Raw genomic sequence first — 15,000 nt, forward strand, 5'->3', positions numbered from 1 at the left:
GGTTAAGTAAATCAATGGATAGTTTTAGTCCTCTTGAAAATACCAGTATAAGCGAAGACCCAATTCTAAACGATACAGATAAAAACACCCATTGTTGGAGTAATAGTGACAGCTCTAGTTACAGTAATGTTGATCATTTAGTTGGCATTCGGAATTTCAGCGTTGATGAAACTTTTTTAGTTAGGGATAGTAATAGGGACAGTTATTCCATATATTTTGATATTGAAAATCAAGTTTTTGAGATTGAAACTGATCATTCTTTTCTGAATGAACTAGAAAGTTCTTTTTATAGTTATTGGAATTCGAGTTATCTGAATAATGGGTCTAGCAGTGGTGACTTCCACTATGATCATTATATGTCTGATACTAAATATAGTTGGAATAATTACATCAATAGTTGTATTGACAATTATCTTCGCTCTCAAATCTGTATTGATTTAAGTGGTAGTAACAATTACAGTGAGAGTTACATTTATAGTTACATTTGTGGTGAAAGTGGAAATAGTAGTGAAAGTGAGAGTTCCAGTCTAAGAACTAGCACGAATGGTAGCGATTTAACTATAAGAGAAAGTTCTAATGATCTCGATATAACTCAAAAATACAAGCATTTGTGGGTTCAATGCGAAAATTGTTATGGATTAAACTATAAGAAATTTTTGAAGTCAAGAATGAATATTTGTGAACAATGTGGATATCATTTGAAAATGAGTAGTTCAGATAGAATTGAACTTTCGATTGACCTAGGCACTTGGAATCCTATGGATGAAGACATGGTATCTCTGGATCCCATTGAATTTCATTCAGAAGAGGAACCTTATAAAGATCGTATTGATTCTTATCAAAAAAAGACAGGATTAACCGAGGCTGTTCAAACAGGCACAGGTCAACTAAACGGTATTCCCGTAGCAATTGGGGTTATGGATTTTCAGTTTATGGGGGGTAGTATGGGATCCGTAGTAGGGGAAAAAATCACCCGTTTGATTGAGTATGCTACCAATAAATTTTTACCTCTTATTTTAGTGTGTGCTTCCGGAGGAGCACGCATGCAAGAAGGAAGTTTGAGCTTGATGCAAATGGCTAAAATATCTTCTGCTTTATATGATTATCAATCGAATAAAAAGTTATTTTATGTATCAATCCTTACATCTCCTACGACCGGCGGGGTGACAGCTAGTTTTGGTATGTTGGGGGATATCATTATTGCTGAACCTAACGCCTATATTGCATTTGCGGGTAAAAGAGTAATTGAACAAACATTGAATAAGACAGTACCTGAAGGTTCACAATCGGCTGAATTTTTATTCCATAAGGGTTTATTCGATCCAATCGTACCACGTAATCCTTTAAAAGGCGTTTTGAATGAGTTACTTCAGCTTCACGATTTCTTTCCTTTGAATCATAAATCAAGTAGAGCCTTAAGTTAATAGTTAATTAAATAGTTAATAGTTAATTAAATTAGTTAATTAAAAATAAAAATTTAGTTAATTAAATTGAATTTAAATTAGTTAAAAATTTTTTATCGGAATCAAAGGAAAAATCCGAAGAATGGATTTTTTTGTAACATAAGAGCGAATTGTAGAAAGAACTATGCAGATAATTTTTTTTTACCGATATTCTGATTACTAATTAAGAAACCTCTATCAACAAGAAAAAAGGGTGAATTCTTTTTCCGTGAAAAAAAAAGAAAATTTTGACAAGGTAAATAAAACGAATTTCATGCTCTTTTCTTACTTATGCATAGAAAATAGAGAGTCTTGCTATATATGTCTCCCCGGAATCCCCTTTTTTACTAATAAAAATACCTATTGACGGATCGGATTATAAATTCTTTAACGAATTTTTCGGGAATTTATAAGCAGAAAAACTCTTTATTTTTCTTATTTATTAAATTTTTATTTTTATTAAATTATTAAATATTAAAGTCAAATTATAAAATGAAAGTTATAAGACAAAAAAAAGATAAGAATAACAAATAAACGAATTATCATATATATTTCATGTAGAAATAGAAATAGGTCATTTAGTTAGTTCTACACTCTTTGCACTTTATTATATATATTCACTTAGATATACTTAGTATAATTATATAGGAATTCTAATGATTATAAGATATCTTTCTAATAATCTAATAATAAAATATTAATATAATTTAATTAATATAATTAATATAATTTAATTAATATAATTTAATTTATAATTTAATAAATAATATAAATAAATTTAATAAATAATATAAAAATAATATAATTTAATAAAATATTAATATAATTTAATTAATATAATTTAATAAAATATTAATATTAAAATATTAATATATTAATATAATTATAATATTAATATATATTAATATAATAATAAAAATATTTATAATTTATAATAATAAAAATATAATAAAAATAAATAACAGGTACAAATATTAAACCGAGGTGCCCATTCTATGACAATTCTTAACAACCTACCCTCCATTTTTGTGCCTTTAGTGGGCTTAGTATTTCCGGCAATTGCAATGGCTTCTTTATCTCTTCATGTTCAAAAAACAAGATTGTTTAGATCTGATTAGGCCCGATAAGGGTAGATTTCATTTATTTTTTTTCAAGACTTAGACTTGGATCATAATACAGATATCTATTTAGTATAAATACAGATATCTATTTAGTATAATATGATATAACATGCAGGCAGCTCCCTTCAAACATAAATGAAAATGAAAGGGTTCTTATGCAGGCGTAAATATTATATATGAGTAAATGAGCTATTTGAAAATAAATCGAGATTGCGGCGGAGGCCTGAAAGAAATGCAAAGCCAACGTTTTTATAGTAGATAGAGGTGAGGGGGCTCCCTTTTTAAAAATATTAAAAAAAAATAGGGAATTCATCGAATTCTTTCTAAAGATTCACATCCGAATAGTGCGAGTTGATGAAAGTTACTTCAAAAAAAGAAAGTCAAATTGGGCTAGTTTCCCACTTCAAATAAAAAGCAACTGAATCTAGTATGAGTTGGCGATCAGAACGTATATGGATAGAACTTATAGCGGGGTCTCGAAAAACAAGTAATTTCTGCTGGGCCCTTATACTTTTTTTAGGTTCATTGGGTTTTTTTTTGGTTGGAATTTCCAGTTATCTTGGCAAAAATTTGATATCTTTATTTCCATCTCAGCAAATAATTTTTTTTCCACAAGGGATCGTGATGTCTTTCTATGGGATCGCCGGTCTATTTATTAGTTCTTATTTGTGGTGCACAATTTTGTGGAATGTAGGTAGTGGTTATGATCGATTCGATAGAAAAGAAGGAATAGTGTGTATTTTTCGCTGGGGATTTCCTGGAAAAAATCGTCGCATCTTACTCCGATTCCTTATGAAAGATATTCAGTCTATTAGGCTAGAAGTTAAAGAGGGTATTTACGCTCGGCGTGCCCTTTATATGGAAATCCGAGGCCGGGGGGCCATTCCTTTGACTCGTACTGATGAGAATTTGACTCCGCGAGAAATTGAGCAAAAAGTAGCCGAATTGGCCTATTTTTTGCGTGTACCAATTGAAGTATTTTGAAATGAGATGAAGAATGAACATTTTCTTAGCAGGAGTGAAGAAATCCAAGAGTCTTCTTTTTTTTCTATAGCATAACTTAACTGAAAATTCTTCACAATGTTGATGAACCAAAGAAGACGTATATTATATATACGGAACAATTAGAAAACGAAACTTTTTATCTGCAAATTTTTTTATGTGTACGTAAATTCACTAAATTCAGTAACAAAACAAGAAAGAAATCTAAATAATAGACCCATCTCATAGAGCAAAACAAAGCATTTTGGAATAAAAAAATATAGAATAAAGAAATTCTCTTTTTATTTTCAATATTTGAAATTGATACTGGATAGATCATATCTTGTAAATTCTCTCTCCTTTCTTTTGTCAATCGACGTTTCTTTTTATCTTTTTTTGTTCTCCTTATTCGTGTACTCTTCTTTTTATTTTTAGGCTATTTTTTTTCTATTCTTTCAAAATTCAAGGACTAAGCACTGACTCACAAAAAAACAGGGAATAGATTCATAAGTTCGAAGCCTTGTAATAGAACTTATGCTTGATAGAAATATTAGATCATATAGAATCGATAAATGGAGTGGGTTCATTAAAAATTCACAGACGAAAAAATGAAAAGAAAAGCATTTATTCCCCTTCTATATCTTACATCTATAGTTTTTTTGCCCTGGTGGATCTCTTTTTTTTCTTTTAATAAAAGTTTTGAATCTTGGGTTATTAATTGGTGTAATACTAGTAAATCCGAAACTTTTTTAAATGATATCCAAGAAAAAAGTATTCTAGAAAAATTCATAGAATTAGAGGAACTCGTTCGCTTGGACGAAATGATAAAGGAATACCCGGAAACACATCTACAAGGGTTTCGTACCGGAATCCACAAAGAAACGATCCAATTGATCAAGATGCACAATGAAGATCGTATCCATACGATTTTACACTTCTCGACAAATATAATCTGTTTCGTTATTCTAAGTGGGTATTCTATTCTAAGTAATGAAGAACTTATTATTCTTAATTCGTGGGTTCAAGAATTCCTATATAACTTAAGCGACACAATAAAAGCTTTTTCAATTCTTTTATTAACCGATTTATGTATAGGATTCCACTCACCCCACGGTTGGGAACTAATGATTGGCTCTGTCTACAAAGATTTTGGATTTGCTCATAATGATCAAATTATATCTGGCCTTGTTTCCACTTTTCCAGTCATTCTCGATACAATTTTTAAATATTGGATTTTCCGTTATTTAAATCGTGTATCTCCGTCACTTGTAGTGATTTATCATTCAATGAATGACTGAAAAACGATCCATGAATCCAATTAGAATGTTTGTTATTTTCTTATTTTGTACATAAGCAAAACATTCAAAATCTTACTATATCTATATATATATTTTTTTTTCTATACATCACATCTTCTATACATCACATCCAAGGGATTTTCTTCCTATATTTTCTATTTTAGTAAAAATTTTTCAGTAAATAGCAGTATCGTGGATAGGGAACTATACTAGCGACCTACCTAATTTTATTGTAGAAATTTTCAGGATCAATCTTGGACCATGCAAACTAGAAAGACCTTCTCTTGGATAAAGGAAGAGATTACTCGTTCCATTTCTGTATCGCTCATGGTATATATAATAACTTGGGCATCCATTTCAAACGCATATCCCATTTTTGCACAGCAGGGTTATGAAAATCCACGCGAAGCAACTGGCCGTATTGTATGTGCCAATTGTCATTTAGCTAATAAGCCCGTGGATATTGAGGTTCCACAGGCGGTACTTCCTGATACTGTATTTGAAGCAGTTGTTCGAATCCCTTATGATATGCAACTGAAACAAGTTCTTGCTAATGGTAAAAAAGGAGCTTTGAACGTGGGGGCTGTTCTTATTTTACCTGAGGGGTTTGAATTAGCCCCTCCCGATCGTATTTCGCCAGAGATTAAAGAAAAGATGGGAAATCTGTCTTTTCAGAGTTATCGCCCCACTAAAAAAAATATTCTTGTAATAGGCCCTGTTCCTGGTCAGAAATATAGTGAAATTACCTTTCCTATTCTGTCTCCGGACCCCGCCACTAAGAAAGATGTTCGTTTTTTAAAATATCCCATATATGTAGGCGGAAACAGGGGAAGGGGTCAGATTTATCCCGACGGGAGCAAGAGTAACAATACGGTTTATAATGCTACAGCAGCAGGTATAGTAAGCAAAATCATACGAAAAGAAAAAGGGGGGTACGAAATAACCATAACGGATGCGTCAGAGGGACGTCAAGTGATTGATATTATACCTCCAGGGCCAGAACTTCTTGTTTCAGAAGGCGAATCCATCAAACTGGATCAACCATTAACGAGTAATCCTAATGTGGGTGGATTTGGTCAGGGAGATGCAGAAATAGTGCTTCAAGACCCATTACGTGTCCAAGGGCTTTTTTTCTTCTTGGCATCCGTTATTTTGGCACAAATCTTTTTGGTTCTTAAAAAGAAACAGTTTGAGAAGGTTCAATTGTCCGAAATGAATTTTTAGATCTGTAAATTTATCAACATCAAGTTTTTAAAAAGAAAAGAACCCAATTTTTGTTGGTAATTATATTATGTATGATAAAAAAATTGTGAAAAGCTCTTTGCTTTTTTTATATTTTTTTTATACCAGATATTTGGAATTTCTTCTACCGCATCTCTGGCCATAATATGTATATTGGTAAGAAGACTATTTGACTTTATCCCCTTTTTGTGTTTTTTTAATCTAAATAAAATGGGAGCAGTGTGATTATCTTACTATTGTCAGATTTAACTGTCATAGAGTGGATCAATAGCTTTTCTATTTTAAATAGAATCCAATTTGACTAGATACTAAGCATAAGATAAGTAAGCGGAAAAGCACAGAAAGGCTAAATTAAATGAGGGGAACAAAGGATTCTAGGAGGTATTATTTTATTCGTCTTCCTAGTCTTCGACACAAGAAAAGGAATTTTCCACATCCCTTTCTTGTGTCAAAACAAAATAATAATCATTCTTGATCCAATTCCTCAAAGATTACTATTCTTAGTTTCTATTTTTTCTAGGTTTATCATAACTTCCTTTTACTTTTTATACGTATAAATTAGATTTATTGCGTATAAAAAAAGTAAAAGCAGTGGACAAACAAAAAAGAAAGGGAAATTTTTTAAGCAAATAGAACTTCTTCAATGAACTTCTAAAAAAATTTCACCTTTTATGAGATACTGATACTAAAATCAATAGAGTAAGGTTCTATTAGTATACAAAAATTAGAAAAATGGACGACCGAAATATAGAAAATATGTATTATGCCATATAGGAAAAGGAAATCGAGTAATTCCTCTTATAACTTTGAAAGTATCGATAGATACTATCGAGAAGCAAATGTTCTAAATAAATAAATGGAGTTACTTTTTCAAAAACACCACAGAGTATAATCGAATTTTTTGAAATAAAATATTTGAAATATCAAAAAAAGGCAATCTATTTTGTCACTTATACGAATAAAGTATTCTGATTATTAAGAACCCAACGGGACCCCCTAGAATCAGACAGAGAAAAGGGGGTCCGTTGAGTTCTTACGCTTTCATGTCTACAATCCAGTACGCCCCGTTACTTACAGGGATGAACCCAATCCGGAATATGAACCATAAAAGAAAATGCCTATTAAACCGATCACAAGAATACCGGTTACAGTACCTATTATCCAAAGAGGAATTCTTCCAGTAGTATCGGCCATTTATCCCACTTCCCTCCACATTTAATCAAGTGGTCATGCTAGAGACATAAACAGTCATAGATAATTATGAGATGATATCCTTCCGACGGGATAAGAGAATTCCTATTCTTATTTATTATTCTACTATTTTCTTCTATTAATTTCTTCTATTAATTGAAGAAATAATTAGAAAATAAAACAGCAAGTACAAAAATGAGCAATAACCCCCAGTAGAGACTGGTACGATTCAATTCAACATTTTGTTCGTTCGGGTTTGATTGTGTCATAGTTCTATAATTAATAGGGATTAGATTTATCGTTGGATGAACTGCATTGCTGATATTGACCCCAAAAAAGAAACGGTAGGTACAGCTAATCCGTGAACAGCCAACCATCGTACTGTAAAAATTGGATAGGTTCGATCTATGGTCATTGGGCCTCCTAAAAAGATTTACTAAATTCATCGAGTTGTTCCAAAGGATCAAAACGGCCAGTTATTAATGGAATTCCTTGTCGGCTCTCTGTAAAATATTCATTTGGACGAGGGCTTCCAAATACATCGTAAGCTAAACCCGTGCTGACGAATAACCAACCTGCAATGAATAGGGAAGGTATAGTAATGCTATGAATGACCCAATATCGAATACTGGTAATAATATCAGCAAAAGAACGTTCTCCTGTGCTTCCAGACATACTGAGCTCCACATATTCTTGTACAATCAAAAGGGATCGATTCTGTAAAAGATAAGATCAGTAAATGGGATTTCACTGAAATGGAATCTTGTGAGATCGTCAATATTGTACCAAGGGTTTCTTTAAAATATACCGAATCAGTATAGCTATCCTTCTTCTGACGCAGCAACGCAACTTCAATCAGTATCGAAATGAAGTCCTAGATAATCTCTTTTTTCTTTTTTTGTTGCTGTAGAATTGTGTATCATAAGATCGGGTAAAATGCGAATTCGACGAGTTTCAATAATAATTCATGAGGGAGATTATCATATTATAAAGAGGATTCTCATATTATATTTCCGCAATTCTTAGATGTGAAATCTAAAAATTTGGAGCTTGTAGAAGAAGAGTTTTTGTTGGAATCCCCCTTTTTTCATTTTAAAAATGGGTTAGTCATCCATTAACAAGTACCAGTAGTAAAGAATATTCGATGAAAGAAGGAGAACAACGAAAAAGAATTCTAATATCTAATAATCAATATTCGTGATTCGTGATGCACGTATTCGTATATTAGATTCAAAGGGTCTTTCTTGACACTTAACCACTTTGATTTTTTCAAGTGATCTGATCGTGCGATACTTTTTTTTCTTCTTATTCGAGATATTATGTGAATGAATCAACTAATAAATCTAATAAGTTAAATTTAAATAAAATTGAAAATAGAAGGAAAAAGTAAAAGGTATTATAAAGAAAAAAGAAAAATAGAGGTTTCGTTTTAAAATTGAAAAACGATAAAAATTCGATACAAATATACAAAATATACAAATAAATAAATACTAAATAAATAAACTAAAAGAAAGTATCAAAATAGAAAAATTTTATAAAGTTTTTTGAGTGAAGTTATACAACACAGTTTTTATTACTTATTCTTATTAATTATTTTACTTATTCTTATTAATTATTTTACTTATTCTTATTAATTATTATTAATTAATTATTATTAATTATTAATATTTTTTTATTAATATTTTTTTAATATTTAATTATTGTATGTAATATTAGGTTTCTATTTTATATTCTATTTTCTATTAGTTTTCTATTTTATTTCTCAAGAACTGTCTAACGAATCTCTTGACTCGGAATCACGAGAATATAAGTAGATGTCATAGATGAAAAATGGATTTCTTTTTTTACTTATATACATTATCATTCTATTTTATTAGTGCTGTCTATAGTCTATAATCTATAATGATAATGATTGATAAATAAATAAAAAAATTCTCAATTGAACTTATTCTTTCATTTGGTATTTTTGTTTATCCTCGTATCTTTCAAAAAATTTAACTTAGGAAAGTGCTTTTGCTTTACAAGCATATGTATAAAAAAAATTTATTTAGCTCCTTAATGCCTACTATAACTAGTTATTTCGGTTTTCTACTAGCGGCTTTAACTATAACCTCAGTTCTATTTATTGGTCTGAGCAAGATACGGCTTATTTGAAATTAATATTTGAAATTAATTGAATGAACAATTTCTAAAAAGAAAAGGAAAATTTTCTACAATATTCCTACAATATTCCATCGATAATATTCCATCGATTCTTTAGTTCTTTACTGTGTTACAATTTTTGTATTGAGATTTATGAGCCATATAGATTAATATTTAAGGATAGATATTACCTCTCTTTTTCCCTTTTTCAAATAAATTGAAATGATTGAAGTTCTTCTATTTGGAATCGTCTTAGGTCTAATTCCTATTACTTTGGCCGGATTATTCGTAACTGCATATTTACAATACAGACGTGGCGATCAATTGGACCTTTGATTAATTAACACTTTGTTTTTTGACCTCCTCCTTTCTTTAGTCCGCAGGAGGTCAAATTCAGATTGCTCCTCTATTTTTTCCGTATAAATTTTGACCTTTTTGACCTAACAAAACAAGAACAGAATCGCGCTCTGTAGGATTTGAACCTACGACATTGGGTTTTGGAGACCCACGTTCTACCTAACTGAACTAAGAGCGCTCTCTTATCACAGTCACAAAAAATGCGACTGTAAGTAAAAAGATTCTTTTTTTAACTCTAATACATCTTGAACGCCTATACTATATACTATCATATATAATACGATAAAAATTATAGTTATAGATTAGGTACGCCTAATTTGAATTGATCTCAATCGATCCCTCGTTATTGCTCAGAGACGAAGTAATAGGTAGGGATGACAGGATTTGAACCCGTGACATTTTGTACCCAAAACAAACGCGCTACCAAGCTGCGCTACATCCCTTTCAATTAGTTTACAATGTTATTCTAAAGAATACCGGTTTTGTTTTCCACATACTTATTTCATTTTCTCCATTGATATACATTTTCTTTTTGATCTCATATCATTATATATAATTATATAGAATTATAAACTTACGTAAATTTCGTGAATGCTCGGGAAAAAAGGGCATATTTTCTTTTTTAAGTTTTAAGAAAAGGAAAATCTTATCTATCAAATTCTTGTACATTTTAATTTGAATTAGAGATTCCGCGTACAAAACAACTGCAAGTGGCCTTATATATCTGATTATATATGTAGTTATCTGATTAACTATGTATTATCATTATGTATTACAATAAAATAAATATTATTTATTACAATAACAAAAAGAAGGAGGATTTGAAATGCGAGATCTAAAAACATATCTATCGGTGGCACCGGTAATAAGTACTCTATGGTTTGGGTCTTTAGCAGGTCTATTGATAGAGATCAATCGTTTTTTCCCAGATGCGTTGACATTCCCCTTTTTTTCATTCTAGTTATCAACGCGCAGGAGGGGGGGGGTGAAGAAACGAAGATTCGAGATACAATTAAATATCTGTGACTACTAACCCCTCTTCTTTTTTTATTTAATTAGAATAAGTTAGAAAAGAAAAAAGTGGATTCAACCTCAGCAAAACTCGGAACTCGGGCCCCGCCTTCAAGTAAATTCACTTCAATTAAATTATTCAATTAAATTAGAAGTGGAGATGTGGGTAGTGCAACAGTATTATAAGATGCTTAAATGAAATATTGTACTGTGATTGTAATCTAAACTTCTAATCTAAATATAGTTTAAAATCTTTGTATTACTTATTATTACATTAATATATTAGTTGCAATGAAATCTTTCATAATTTGATTTTGAGTTAGCAACTTCTATTTTTTCGCTCCTTTCTTCTTCATTTCGGATCGGAAAATAGAAGAATTGAGTGAATAAAAAATCCCAAGGAGGTTCATGGCCAAGGGTAAAGATGTCCGGGTAAGAGTTATTTTAGAATGTACCGGTTGTGTTCGAAACAGTGTTAATAAGAAATCAACAGGCATTTCAAAATATATTACTCAAAAGAATCGACACAATACGCCTAGTCGATTGGAATTGAGAAAATTCTGTCCTTATTGTTACAAACATACAATTCACGGGGAGATAAAGAAATAGATGGAATCGATCGCTTGCGTGTCACCTTTACATACAAGGACATACAAGGAAGATGAAAAATGACATAAATGGCATATTCATATTAATATATAATATGTTATGTTAATATGTTATGTTAATATTCAAATTTTCTATTTAAATTGAAATATTTAATGAAATATTTCAATATATAATTCTAATTTTTTCTATTTAATTCTATTTAAATAGAAAAAATAGAAAATAAACAAGCAAAATCCTATTTCTTAATTCCAAATCATTTTTGATCCAATTGAACGAAATAGGATTTTCGAAATAAGGAATAAACAAACCATGGATAAATCCAAACGACTTTTTCTTAAGTCCAAGCGATCTTTTCGTAGGCGTTTGCCCCCGATCCAATCGGGGGATCGAATTGATTATAGAAACATGAGTTTAATTAGTCGATTTATTAGTGAACAAGGAAAAATATTATCTAGACGGGTGAATAGATTGAGTTTAAAACAACAACGATTAATTACTATTGCTATAAAGCAAGCTCGTATTTTATCTTCGTTACCTTTTCTTAATAATGAAAAACAGTTTGAAAAAAGCGAGTTGGTCACTATAACTACTGATCTTAGAACCAGAAAAAAAAAAATAGACTTACTCCTCAATTGAATCAAAATTCCAATTTGAACTGAAACATAGATTGATGTTTTGTTCAAAAAAAAAATGCGAAAATCAAAATTGGATTGTCGTGTTGTAAGAAAAAAACGAATTAGGGAAGAAGAAATTTTTTTATTGAATGTTTTTCTCAGAATGTTTTTTGTCAGTTTGACTACTTTATTTGATCATATTATCATCATATTTTATCATACTAATTTCTATTCTACCTTCCCAGAATTCATTCTTCAGAAAATTCCATGTAAAACATTCCATGGATTCCTTCCAATCTCTTTCCAATCTCTTTATTTTATAATGTCATTGGCAATCATATAAAGACAATTCTTATTTACTATAGCGATTTGTGCAAGTATTTTACGATTAAGAAGCAACTGTCTCTTGTACAGATTGTTTATTAATCTACTATAACTTTTGGATACCTTATTCTCGCGAATTGCTGCATTTATCCGAGTGACCCACAAACGACGAAAATTTCCTTTTTGCCTATCTCTATCCCGATGGGCCGAAATCAAAGCTCTTATTTTTTGTTGAATAATAGTTCGAGTAAGTCTTGAATGAGCCCCGCGAAAGCTTGATGCAAATAAACGAATTTTTGTTCTACGCCTCCGAGCTATATATCCTCGTCTAATTCTGGTCATTGAATAAACGAAATTTTGATGAATAACTAATTGATTTCCTTTCTTTCAGTTATTCTTTTCCCCTTTTCTATAATACCAAAACGGATTCTTCCAGTGTATAAAATAATAATTCCAATGGCTTTTGCTACTATAACCTTCCCAACCACGATTTTTTCTTTTTTTCGAGGTATTTTGCCTCAAAATAAGAAACTGTATTGATACTAGGTATCAAACAAAAATTGAATAAATAAATAGCATCGATAAATAAATAGCGGATTTCATCGTTTCTATGGTTACTTCTTAAACGGTGAGGTCTTCTCTATACACCGGAGCCCCCTCCTTCATTTAATTATTTAATCAATGCTATTGTTAACGTGTACAGTTCACACTCTTTGGCTCTACCTATGAATTATCCAGTAATAGGTCTTTGGGTCTATCTATACAGTAACGGTATTTAATTATGAGGATTAGCTAATTAGTTGACCCTGTTAGTCCGTTCTTGCAAGAGTAAGGGCATAATTTTCGCCTTTTAATTTAAATTTAATTTAAATAGGATTTCCCCCGCTTAACGGATAATCATTTGCTACCAATGGGGAATTCTTTTTGTTTTAAATTGAAAATTGAGGTGATTGAATTTGCACCAATGAAACCATAAATTTGATACACAATAGACTAATATGATAGATTTTTAGATTTTTTTTAGATAATGAAGGGGATTCTTCCATTCTATCTTATTCATCTGTACTGATCACAGGTAGTGGAAAATTTTTTCCTTTCTTTTGTATTCTTTTGTACAAGCCCACGATCTGAACAAGTCGCGCATACACCCTAGTACATGTTCCTCGGCGCTGAGGACATCCCCCAAGAGCGGGGGATTTAGTGACATTTCTGATTGGCTGTCTTGTGTTTCTAATAAGTTGTTTAATTGTTGGCATGTTGAATCATATGCATAATGGGCTGGTTTAGATCGATCCTAACCGGATGATTATGCATTTTTTCTATATTAATAAGAATATTAATATTCTATTATTAATATTAAATGTTAAAATATTTATTAAATATTAACAGAATATTAAATTGAAATTCCGATACGAAAAAAATACCAAATCGCGATTTGCGCGAAATTCCTATTATTTCTTAGGCAACTGCTACAAGGTCAACAATTCCATGAGCTTGGGCTTCTGTTGCTGACATAAAAACATCTCTTTCCATGTCTTCGGATACAATCCATAAGGGTTTTCCCGTTCTTTGTGCATAAATCCTTGTGAGGATTTCGCGCAGTTTCAGTAGTTCTTCTGCTTCCAGGACAAATTCTACTATTTGTGCCTCATAAAAACCAGCAATAGGTTGATGAATCATTACCCTGATGATATAAGAAGAAAATGGTTATTCTATCTTGCATAACATAATACATAAAAAAAATAAGATGACGAGAAGAGATAAAGAATAATAAGAAAAAAGATAGAATTGAACAACCGTACAGGCATTTTTTGTGCATTGCATACGGCTCCACAATAGAATTCGCTTTTACCTTTCATCGAAGAAAAATTTAGAGTTTATCAGGCTTAAATCAGTAAATGATTCAATAACCACCCTTTCCTTGGGAGGAGTTAAAAAACAAAAATACTATGGTGGTCCCGTTGCTTTTTTTCATCAGTGATTTAGCAATCCCAAAGTTTCTTTTTTGTTTTTATTTGAAAAAAAAGAAAATAATATAATCTTTTTTGTACTCTTTCATAACATAAATAGTGTTAAGAGCCCCGAAGTGCGAAAACAGAAAAGTTTGTGACGCTGAAATAGGCCCCTGATAGAATAAAATCAGAAATACCCTTACCTTAATATCTCATACTACTCTTTCGATACATAATCTAATGTTAAAAAAAAATAAAAAACTGTTCTTATATCGAATTCGAAATGCCATGCTATTATTACTTAATTTTTATATTATATTTCATATGGCGAAGGCATACTTTTCCTTTTTCTTTTAAAAATATTCAAATAAAAACCCATTGGCGCCAAGCATGAGGGAATGCTAAACGTTTGGTAATTTTTCCTCCGACCAGGATAAAAGATCCCATTGAAGCAGCTAATCCCATGCATACTGTTTGTACATCTGGTCGCACAAATTGCATAGTATCATAAATAGCTATTCCGGGTATTACCCATCCGCCAGGAGAGTTTATAAACAAATACAAATCTTTTGTCTCGCTCTCTATACTGAGATATACCATAAGACCAATAAGTTGATTCGAGATTTCGCTATCAACATCTTGACCTAAAAAAAGTAATCTTTCTCGATAAAGTCGGTTGATTAGGATAAAATTCTATCCTCTAGAAACCGTACATG

The 15,000-nt window shown here is 31.1% G+C and overlaps 17 protein-coding genes and 2 non-coding genes. All coding sequences in view use genetic code 11, as the record gives it.

Annotated features, from left to right (window-relative positions):
* accD (acetyl-CoA carboxylase beta subunit) overlaps nt 1–1,424 on the forward strand; it is a 1,482-nt gene extending 58 nt beyond the window's left edge. Inside the window, exon 1 of the mRNA in view lies at nt 1–1,424. This exon is cut by the window's left edge and continues 58 nt beyond it. Within this exon, the coding sequence (YP_002720121.1) occupies nt 1–1,424 (1,424 nt within the window).
* Nucleotides 1,425–2,437: 1,013 nt separating this feature from the next.
* Nucleotides 2,438–2,560, forward strand: psaI. Its single transcript has one exon. The coding sequence runs from the start codon at nt 2,438–2,440 to the stop codon at nt 2,558–2,560; it is 123 nt and encodes a 40-aa protein (YP_002720122.1).
* A 432-nt stretch (nt 2,561–2,992) lies between these two features.
* Nucleotides 2,993–3,547, forward strand: ycf4 (photosystem I assembly protein Ycf4). Its single transcript has one exon. It carries the CDS (start codon nt 2,993–2,995, stop codon nt 3,545–3,547), a length of 555 nt encoding a protein of 184 aa, YP_002720123.1.
* A 605-nt stretch (nt 3,548–4,152) lies between these two features.
* cemA (envelope membrane protein) lies at nt 4,153–4,842 on the forward strand. The gene has a single exon. The coding sequence runs from the start codon at nt 4,153–4,155 to the stop codon at nt 4,840–4,842; it is 690 nt and encodes a 229-aa protein (YP_002720124.1).
* Nucleotides 4,843–5,103: 261 nt separating this feature from the next.
* On the forward strand, nt 5,104–6,066 carry petA (cytochrome f). The gene has a single exon. It carries the CDS (start codon nt 5,104–5,106, stop codon nt 6,064–6,066), a length of 963 nt encoding a protein of 320 aa, YP_002720125.1.
* A 1,089-nt stretch (nt 6,067–7,155) lies between these two features.
* On the reverse strand, nt 7,156–7,278 carry psbJ. Its single transcript has one exon. The coding sequence runs from the start codon at nt 7,276–7,278 to the stop codon at nt 7,156–7,158; it is 123 nt and encodes a 40-aa protein (YP_002720126.1).
* Nucleotides 7,279–7,427: 149 nt separating this feature from the next.
* Nucleotides 7,428–7,544, reverse strand: psbL (photosystem II protein L). Its single transcript has one exon. The coding sequence runs from the start codon at nt 7,542–7,544 to the stop codon at nt 7,428–7,430; it is 117 nt and encodes a 38-aa protein (YP_002720127.1).
* A 26-nt stretch (nt 7,545–7,570) lies between these two features.
* Nucleotides 7,571–7,690, reverse strand: psbF (photosystem II protein VI). Its single transcript has one exon. The coding sequence runs from the start codon at nt 7,688–7,690 to the stop codon at nt 7,571–7,573; it is 120 nt and encodes a 39-aa protein (YP_002720128.1).
* Nucleotides 7,691–7,698: 8 nt separating this feature from the next.
* On the reverse strand, nt 7,699–7,950 carry psbE (photosystem II protein V). Its single transcript has one exon. It carries the CDS (start codon nt 7,948–7,950, stop codon nt 7,699–7,701), a length of 252 nt encoding a protein of 83 aa, YP_002720129.1.
* Nucleotides 7,951–9,333: 1,383 nt separating this feature from the next.
* petL (cytochrome b6/f complex subunit VI) lies at nt 9,334–9,429 on the forward strand. The gene has a single exon. It carries the CDS (start codon nt 9,334–9,336, stop codon nt 9,427–9,429), a length of 96 nt encoding a protein of 31 aa, YP_002720130.1.
* Nucleotides 9,430–9,639: 210 nt separating this feature from the next.
* On the forward strand, nt 9,640–9,753 carry petG (cytochrome b6/f complex subunit V). The gene has a single exon. It carries the CDS (start codon nt 9,640–9,642, stop codon nt 9,751–9,753), a length of 114 nt encoding a protein of 37 aa, YP_002720131.1.
* A 124-nt stretch (nt 9,754–9,877) lies between these two features.
* On the reverse strand, nt 9,878–9,952 carry trnW-CCA. Its single transcript has one exon. It is a non-coding gene; the product is annotated as a tRNA-Trp (tRNA).
* A 193-nt stretch (nt 9,953–10,145) lies between these two features.
* trnP-UGG lies at nt 10,146–10,216 on the reverse strand. The gene has a single exon. It is a non-coding gene; the product is annotated as a tRNA-Pro (tRNA).
* A 384-nt stretch (nt 10,217–10,600) lies between these two features.
* Nucleotides 10,601–10,735, forward strand: psaJ (photosystem I subunit IX). The gene has a single exon. It carries the CDS (start codon nt 10,601–10,603, stop codon nt 10,733–10,735), a length of 135 nt encoding a protein of 44 aa, YP_002720132.1.
* Nucleotides 10,736–11,193: 458 nt separating this feature from the next.
* rpl33 lies at nt 11,194–11,394 on the forward strand. The gene has a single exon. The coding sequence runs from the start codon at nt 11,194–11,196 to the stop codon at nt 11,392–11,394; it is 201 nt and encodes a 66-aa protein (YP_002720133.1).
* A 309-nt stretch (nt 11,395–11,703) lies between these two features.
* On the forward strand, nt 11,704–12,030 carry rps18 (ribosomal protein S18). The gene has a single exon. The coding sequence runs from the start codon at nt 11,704–11,706 to the stop codon at nt 12,028–12,030; it is 327 nt and encodes a 108-aa protein (YP_002720134.1).
* A 290-nt stretch (nt 12,031–12,320) lies between these two features.
* Nucleotides 12,321–12,674, reverse strand: rpl20 (ribosomal protein L20). The gene has a single exon. The coding sequence runs from the start codon at nt 12,672–12,674 to the stop codon at nt 12,321–12,323; it is 354 nt and encodes a 117-aa protein (YP_002720135.1).
* An 800-nt stretch (nt 12,675–13,474) lies between these two features.
* rps12 (ribosomal protein S12) lies at nt 13,475–13,588 on the reverse strand (one part of a trans-spliced gene, as the record gives it). Coding sequence (YP_002720136.1) covers nt 13,475–13,588 — 114 coding nt within the window.
* A 202-nt stretch (nt 13,589–13,790) lies between these two features.
* Nucleotides 13,791–15,000, reverse strand: part of clpP (ATP-dependent Clp protease proteolytic subunit) — a 2,107-nt gene continuing 897 nt past the window's right edge. The window contains exons 2-3 of one mRNA in view: nt 14,672–14,962; nt 13,791–14,018 (exon numbers count right to left, since the gene is read on the reverse strand). Coding sequence (YP_002720137.1) covers nt 13,791–14,018; nt 14,672–14,962 — 519 coding nt within the window.

Source organism: Jatropha curcas, chloroplast (genome assembly GCF_041381405.1).
Source record: "Jatropha curcas chloroplast, complete genome".
Taxonomy (NCBI): Eukaryota; Viridiplantae; Streptophyta; class Magnoliopsida; order Malpighiales; family Euphorbiaceae; genus Jatropha; species Jatropha curcas.